At 46.4% G+C, this 8,104-nt stretch overlaps 1 protein-coding gene across 1 annotated transcript; it reads left to right on the top strand.

Moving 5' to 3' along the window:
• The first annotated feature begins 688 nt into the window (after positions 1-688).
• Positions 689-7,661, top strand: Mrpl27 (mitochondrial ribosomal protein L27). The gene is made up of 4 exons (XM_052756851.1): positions 689-815; positions 3,782-3,907; positions 4,269-4,336; positions 7,257-7,661. Exons 1-4 carry the CDS (start codon positions 776-778, stop codon positions 7,461-7,463), a joined length of 441 nt encoding a protein of 146 aa, XP_052612811.1. The 5' UTR covers positions 689-775; the 3' UTR covers positions 7,464-7,661.
• Positions 7,662-8,104: the final 443 nt, after the last annotated feature.

Genomic DNA, 8,104 nt, shown 5'->3' with positions numbered 1-8,104 from the left:
CAGCACTGCCTTCCTTTCTGTAACTGAATACTATTCCATTGCGTGGAGAGGCCACAATTTGTTTAAGCATTTATTGCTTGATGGGCAGTTTGCTTCCCTTTCTTGGCTATAATAAATAATGCGGCTACAAATATTCACGTGCAAATATTTTTTGGTTTTTCGAGACAGGGTTTCTGTGTAGTTTTGGTGCCTGTCCTGGATCTCGCTCTCTAGACCAGGCTGGCCTCGAACTCACAGAGATCCGCCTGGCTCTGCCTGCCAAGTGCTGGGATTAAAGGTGTGTGCCACCACCGCCCGGCTGTGCAAATATTTTAAATGGGTATGTTTTCATACTTCCCATGAGTATACTAACGCCTGCCTGGAATTGCTGGATTACATGAGTCATTCTTTCAGCAAATAATTATTGTGACCTAGGATAATCCTTGAAACCTTCTTGGATCTCAGTTTCTTTAACACAATACCAATAACTTAGGTTTGTAGGAATTAAATGAAATTGTACATCTACAACCAGCTTAGCACAGGATCTGGCTGAGCCTCATCCTGATCCCTCCCTAGGCTCCGGGTGACTCCCGCAGTGGGACAAACGTCCGTCTCCCCGCCTCTGAGGCCAGCGGTCCATTGCAGAAGCCCCCAGAGGTACCTGCCACAAACCCCAGGAGATCTGCGCTCACCTGCTACTGCTCCCGCCACTTTTTGAACTGTACGCAAGATCCGGAAGTAGAGCTCCTAGTAGCGGAAGCAGATTTCCCAGCCCGGAAGCGAATGCGAAGGAAACATGGCGTCGGCAGTTCTTGCGCTGAGGACAAGGACAGCAGGTAGCTCAGTGCTGTGGCTGTTGTAGGGCGAGGCAGCAGGGAGGTTGGGAGATGGAAACTGGATCTCATGGTGAACCCTGGATGCCAAAGGGGAGAGGGGATCGCAACCATTAGAGGCCGACTGTCTCCGGCCACGTGACCCGTGGTGGGCGGTGCTGCCGGAGGGTGGGCGTGCAGGGCGAGAGCGTTACTCTGGCTGCCTCATCCCCTCTGGGTTTGTGTGAATCCCTTCGTACACGGAGAAGAATAAGTTCAAGAAAGTTAATCGAGTCATTATTCAGGACTTAGCTTTTTTTTTTTTTTTTTTCTCACTGTGTAGTTTGCGTCTTAGTGCTGAGTTTTCAGGCGTACATGACCATGACCAACGCTCAGGTCTGGTGAGACGCTGTTGAGAGTATCAGCATAAACATGATTACAACCCCTTGTAAGTTCAGTAGGTAAGGCAATACACCCGTAAATAACTTAGTCGTAGTTGTGATAAATGTTGTGAAGAGTCTTAGAATAGGTCCTCAAGGAAGTCTTTTGAAGAGATAACTATTAAGACTTAAAAGAGACGGACCTAACCCTCTTGTAGAGAGAAAGCAAGAAAGTGACTTGATCTAGTTACGTATTTTGAGTAGCAAGTTAAGAGGAGGCGGGCTGGATGCAAATAAACAGAAATGAAAATGAAGCCAGGTGGGACCAGAAATGGTGGTGCCTGTAATTCCTGCACTTGGGAGCCAGAGGCAGGAGGATTGCCTCAGGTCTAAGGCCAGCCTGGATCACAGTCTCAAAAGCTATAAATAAATAAAATAACCAGTATGGCAAACCAGCCGGAAAACTGGAATAGTAGCCGTGCTATAGGATAATTTGGCCAAGATATTAGTGGTGATGGTGGTGAACTTGGAGGGAAGGAGATGAATAGGACATGGGTTCTGAAGATAGACTCCCCAGGTCTTACTGGTCTGTAAAATGAGGGAAGAGACGCAACCTGCAGGTTCCCCTTGTTTTTCACAAGAGCAAAGATTAATGAAACAATGTAGATGAAGCAAACCGTCAGTCACCCATAAGCCAGTGCCTAAAGCCAGGTAATACATGTCTGTAACAACAGTTTTTATGTGAGGCTGAGGCCAGAGGATTGCAAGTTCAACGCCTGCTTGGGCTACAGGGAAAATAAAGTGGATGTTTAAAGTTAGCAAGATTCCAGTGCTGGACATTGAACATGTCTCTGTAAGTTCTCTTTCCTTTTTTTTATTTTTTTATTTATTGTTTGTTTTTGAGACAGGGTCTCACTTTGTCCGCCTGGCTGTCCTGCTGGAACTCACTCTGTAGACCAGATGGCCTTGAACTTACAGAGATCCGCCTAGCTCTGCCTCCTGAGTGCTGAGATCAAAGACATTCTTGTGCCACTCTGCCTGGCCTGCTCTGTAGGTTCTCATCTCTAGTCCTGTATCCCAGCTAGTTTCTGTTTTCATGAGAATTTGAGAAACGTAGGTAACTTGTACCATGAGCTTATGCTTCAAACACCCGTAAAGCTTCTCTACAGATACTGACACGATCCTATAATTTTGTCTAGAGACCTAGAAACAGACTGCCAACTGCCCGTGTTAGCCTGAGTTTTATGTGTATGCGTGTATGTGTGTGTGCCATGTTGTGTGCCTGGTACCCACAGAGGTCAGAAAAAGCCATCGGATCCCCTGGAACTGGAGTTACAGACAGTTGTGAGCTGTGCATGAGTGCAAGAAATTGAACTGAGGTCCTCTGCAAGAACAGTCAGTGCTGCTAACCTGAGCCCTCTCTGCAGCCCCATTAGTATGCTTCTTAGATAATGGGGTTTTTTTTGGTTTTTTCGAGACAGGGTTTCTCTGTGTAGCTTTGCGCCTTTCCTGGAACTCACTTGGTAGCCCAGGCTGGCCTCGAACTCACAGAGATCCACGTGGCTCTGCCTTCCAAGTGCTGGGATTAAAGGCGTGCGCCACCACTGCCCGGCATTTTTTTTTTTTTTTAATAATTTGCTTATTTTTATTTTTGCACATTGGTGTTTTGCCTGCATGTATGTCTGTCTGAGGGTCCCCTGGAACTGGAGTTACAGACAGTTGTGAGCTGCCGTGTGGGTGCTGGGAATTGAACCCGGGTCCTCTGGAAGAGCAGTCAGTGCTCTTAACCACTGAGCCATCTCTCCAGCCCCCGATGTTTTTTTTTTTAAGTATTTTTATTCTTTGAGAATTGTAATCATATGTACAATGTATTTTGACCACATCTACCCCCTTCAGCTCCTCCCACATCATTTTCCCTTTTAATATAAATGTTGTTGAGCACTTTGGGGTGAGTGAAGAGGTCAGAGTAGTGCTGATCTCGGTTGAACATCTGCTGATGGCTCTGGGAGGAAAGGACCTTTTGGAAATGACCAGCCGCCTGTCAGAACCACCCTGACAGGCTGTTCTTCCGGTGTGCAATTGACAGGTGTTCAGTGGGTGAGTGGCTAGCTAAGAAAGGGGTAAGTGAGGGAAGCCGAAGGCTCTTTCCACGTCCCATGGTCCGGCCCTTCCCTAGGGCATGAGACTGAATTTCTGAAGCAGGCCGCTCTCCAGTGTCCACTCCTGTCTCCATACTCAGCAGGACTGAATGTGTCAGGAGCCAGAGCACATGATGTTTATTTTTTTTCCCCATTTAAGCTCATTGCCTGCCCTCCCTCACTCACAGACACACAGACACACACACACACACACACACACACACACACACACACACACACACACCCCAACCCACACCATGCTTACCTCTTGGCCCATTCCAAGTATGAATTGCTCCCTGCCCAGGCATTCTCTGAATACCATACACTTAGCATTCCTGTTCCCTTCACACCTTTCCTCTTGCTCATCTCCCTTGCTGCTTCTCAGCTTAGCAAATGATCCACAGAGGCAAAGAAAGTGCATCCTATTTGGGAGCCCCTCTGAGCAGTGTTTCTGTTTTCTCTGCACTTACAGCCCTGTTGAGCCCCGAGGCAGCTCCAGCTCTTGCCGTCAGATATGCATCCAAGAAGACAGGCGGCAGCTCGAAGAACCTTGGTGGGAAATCGCGAGGCAAACACTATGGCATCAAGAAAATGGAAGGTGAGGGTGTGCTTGGTTCTCTTTTCCAGCTGCGTCCCATGATGCTGCCCTGCTCTTTCTTAGACGAGCTAAACCACCACGAAGCGTCTCACTCTGTACTCTCGCAGTTCATCATAACATTGGCTCCATATTGAAGGGGCAGATGAGATCTGGGGAGGGGTAGGGGCCCCGTTGATTTCTGGTTTCTTAGCCATGCAGCCAAAGAGAGGCTGCTGGAGGAGGGGGTCAGGCGCTATTTTGTAGGACCATCTTGGAGGTGTTGTCCAGGAGCAGGCTTGGAGGCTGTTGTGATTTCTTAGCATTGTGCTGTGCTTCTGTGAACACTGGTGCAGAGTCAGCTCACCTGTGGACTTCTCTTTAGGTCACTATGTTCATGCTGGTAACATCCTTGGCACTCAGCGTCAGTTTCGATGGCACCCAGGCGCCCATGTGAGTTGCTCTGTGCCCTTCCCCCTTCTCTTTCCTGGGGCAGCCTTTTCATGTTCATGCCTTTTGTCCTCAGCCTGTCCCTATGAGGTGGATGTCATCATCTCTATTTTATGGAGGCTCAGAGAGTGATGGAACTCTAGTTAAAGCCGAGATTTGCCTAACATTAGATCATAGCATGTCCTGGGCCTCATTTTTCTCTTCCATAGAAAATGCAAGTGGGTTATATAATGATACGATATATGGGGCATTTGCAGCTGCCTGAGGACCTAGAAACAATGTGCTTAAAATACAGTTATCTTCTGAAAATGGCATACTTCTTACTGATACATGTACTGTTCAGTGTTTTTATCAATTTGTAATTTTGACATTTCCCCTCTTATGACTCAAAAGGAAGAAATATTTTTATTCTATTAGAATCAGATTCAATAAATACTTTTCCTTCAGTTAAAAACAACATCAAAGGAGCTGGGAGATGGCTCAGCAGTTAAGGGAACCTAGATTCAATTCCCAGCACCCACATGATGATTCACAACCATCTGTAACTCCAGTTCTAGGGGATCTGATACCCTCTCTTTCCTCAATGGTAGCAGGCATGTAAGTGGTACACAGACATACATGCAGGCAAAACACTCACATACATAAAATAAAAATTTTAAACATCGAGTCCAGCATAGTGGTGTATGCCTTCAACCCAGCACTCAAGTCAAAGGCAGGTAGATCTCTTGAGTTCAAGGCCAGCCCAGTCAACATATTGAGTTCCAGGCCAGCTAAGACTATGGAGTGAGACCCTATTAGCAATCCCCACTCTCAACCCCCTCCCATAGGAAGACATGTGAATTCTTACTAAAATAATAACAGTAGAAGCTGATATGTTTGAGCTAAGTATGCTCCAAGTTCTTCATGGTCCATTCCCTCCATCCTTAAGATGACCCTGTGAAGTGGGGAGTTTATCCACATTTTGCAGACACAGGAAAGTAACTTGCTGAAGATCACGTGGTATTCAGCAGAGCTAGGATTTGAACTGTATTATTATTATTATTTTGTTGTTTATTTGTTTAGAAAGGGTTTCATATATTGCCTAAGTTGGCCTTGAATTTTCCATCCTCCTGTCGCAGCCACCTGAGTGTTGGGATTACAGCTGGTGCCACCTCTCCTGGCTTATAGACTCATGCTTTTAATCAGAGAGAGACACCAGATGGTACGGACTGCTTGTGTATGGCTTGCCACACATCCGGTTTTTGTTGTTTGTTTGTTTTTTTTTTTGTTTTTTTTTTTTTTTTGGTTTTTCGAGACAGGGTTTCTCTGTGTAGCTTTGCGCCTTTCCTGGAACTCACTTGGTAGCCCAGGCTGGCCTCGAACTCACAGAGATCCGCCTGCCTCTGCCTCCCGAGTGCTGGGATTAAAGCGTGCGCCACCACCGCCCGGCCTGTTGTTTGTTTTTGAGACAAGGTCTCCTTGCTATATACCTCTGGCTGGCCTGGAACTTTCCATGTATCCTAAGCTGGTCTTAAAAATTACAGTGATCCCCTTCTAAGTCCTGGCAGACATTGCAGGCATGCACTACCATGCCTAACTTACTTTCTTTTTCTTTTCTTTTCTTTTCTTTTTTTTTTTTTTAAGATTTATTTATTTATTATGTATACAGCATGTATGACTGCAGGCCAGAAAAGGGCACCAGATCTCATTACAGATGGTTGTGAGCTATCATGTGGTTGCTGGGAATTAAACTCAGGACCTCTGGAAGAACAGTCAGTGCTCTTAACCTCTGAGCCATCTCTCCAGCCCCTTTTTCTTTTCTTAAGAAATGTCTGTCTGTCTGTCTGTCTATCTATGCCTGTATCTTCCTATCTTCCTTCCTTCCTTCCTATCTATCTATCTATCTATCTATCTATCTATCTATCTATCTATCTATCTATCTATGTCTGTGTGTGTGGATATTCTAGGAGGCCAGAAAAGTGTTGGATTATCTGGAACTGGAGTTACAGGCAGTTGTGAGCTGCTGTGGGTGCCGGGAACTCAACTCAGGTCCTCTGGAAGAACAGCAAGTGCTTCTAGCCACTGAGTCATCTCTCCAGCCCATCCGGTTTTACTATACACCTAATTCCTTTCTTTCTTTCTTTTTTTTAAACATACATCTAATTTCAAGTTGTAAAAGAAAAAAAGTATAGGCAGTTTAAAAATCTGTATTAAGGGGCTGGTGAAGTGGCTGAGAGGTTAAGAGTAGTGGCTGCTCTTCCAGAAGTTTTGAGTTCAATTCCCAAGAACCACATGGTGGCTCACAACCATCAATAATTAGATCTGGTGCCCTCTTCTGGCCTGCAGGCAACATGTAGGAGAAATACTGTATACATAATAAATAAATCTTTTAAAAAATCTCTATTAAATTATTTATTAAAACACTTTGTATTATCTGAAGAGGGGGTTGGGACTATATCTAATGCACTAGGTAGGAAATGAGTATAATGTTAACCTCAGGACTTAACTGTGAGCACTTACTGTATAAGCACTGTGTGTATTAGCCGATGCCATTACTGTTTTATTAGCATACGCAGGACCCCACAACCTTGATCTGTATTTTCCGTGGAACCTAAACTTTATAACTGTAAACAGAGCATGCTCTCAGGCAGTGAGTTGTGGCTCTTTTGTGGGCCTGGCTTGGGGATCTGCCCGCTGGCGCTTCTGCCAAGTTGTGTTGACATTACTGCTATTACCCGTGTCTGGGTGTTTTCTTTTCCCTCCTCTCCTGCGGAGCTGGTGAAGGAGCAGAGGCAAAGAAGTGCCAAGCAGGAAAGAGAGACCTGAGAGGGACTTCCCAGAGCCTGCCCTTCTGCTCCAGACTTCCCTCTGAAGGAGAATCTGGCCTGAGGCCTTGGGGCAGAGCACCTGCCAAATTTCAGCTGACCAGGTCTGTGTGTTGCAGGTGGGACTTGGGAAGAACAAGTGCCTCTATGCCCTGGAGGAGGGGATAGTCCGCTACACGAAAGAGGTCTACGTGCCCAATCCCAAAAACTCGGAGGCTGTGGATCTGGTCACCAGTCTGCCCAAGGGTGCTGTGCTCTACAAGACTTTCGTCCACGTGGTTCCTGCCAAACCTGAGGGAACCTTCAAACTGGTAGCCATGCTTTGAAGTCCTTCTGACTGGATGGAGCCTGGAGCCCAGGTCACAGGAACATGTGATAGCAGAAGTCAAGGGTCAGGGTGAGGGCAAGGTCCCCACAGAACAGGCCTGTGGATGGTGACTCTGCAGGAGCCTTTGTGCTGTGACTGCTGGAAACCCTTCGGTAGCTCCGACAGGAGCATCAATAAAGCCAGCTGGAGTCCTGCATCTGTGCCATCTGGGGACAAGGCCAGATGAGGCTGCATACTGCTCTGTTTCCTAGCCATGCTTGCTCGTGTACACTGAAAGAAAAGAAGAGACCTCCAGAGCAAGAACTGAGGAAGGGACCTGGTTTTAAGGAGATTTATCGACACCACCCCTTAGAGGAAGTGAGGAGGGCTTACGTTCTAGAGCAGTGGTTCTCAACCTGGGGGTGCCCTGACCCCTTTGGAGATTGAATGAGTCTTTCACAGGGGTCACCTAAGACAATCCTGCATAGCGGACATTTACATTACAATTCATAACACTAGCAAAATTACAGTTATGAAGTAGCAACAAAAATAATGTTATGGTGGGGGGGGGGGTCACCACAACAAGAGGAACTGTGTTAAAGGATCGAAGTGTTTAGAACTTCAGATTCTAGAGTGTCACTGCTGCTTCCTCCTTGGGTC

This window comes from Peromyscus californicus, unplaced genomic scaffold, assembly GCF_007827085.1.
Source record: "Peromyscus californicus insignis strain IS unplaced genomic scaffold, ASM782708v3 Scaffold_3__1_contigs__length_106647218, whole genome shotgun sequence".
NCBI lineage: Eukaryota > Metazoa > Chordata > Mammalia > Rodentia > Cricetidae > Peromyscus > Peromyscus californicus.
Note: the sequence above shows the minus strand (reverse complement) of the source record. Positions and strands in the feature narration are given on the sequence as shown.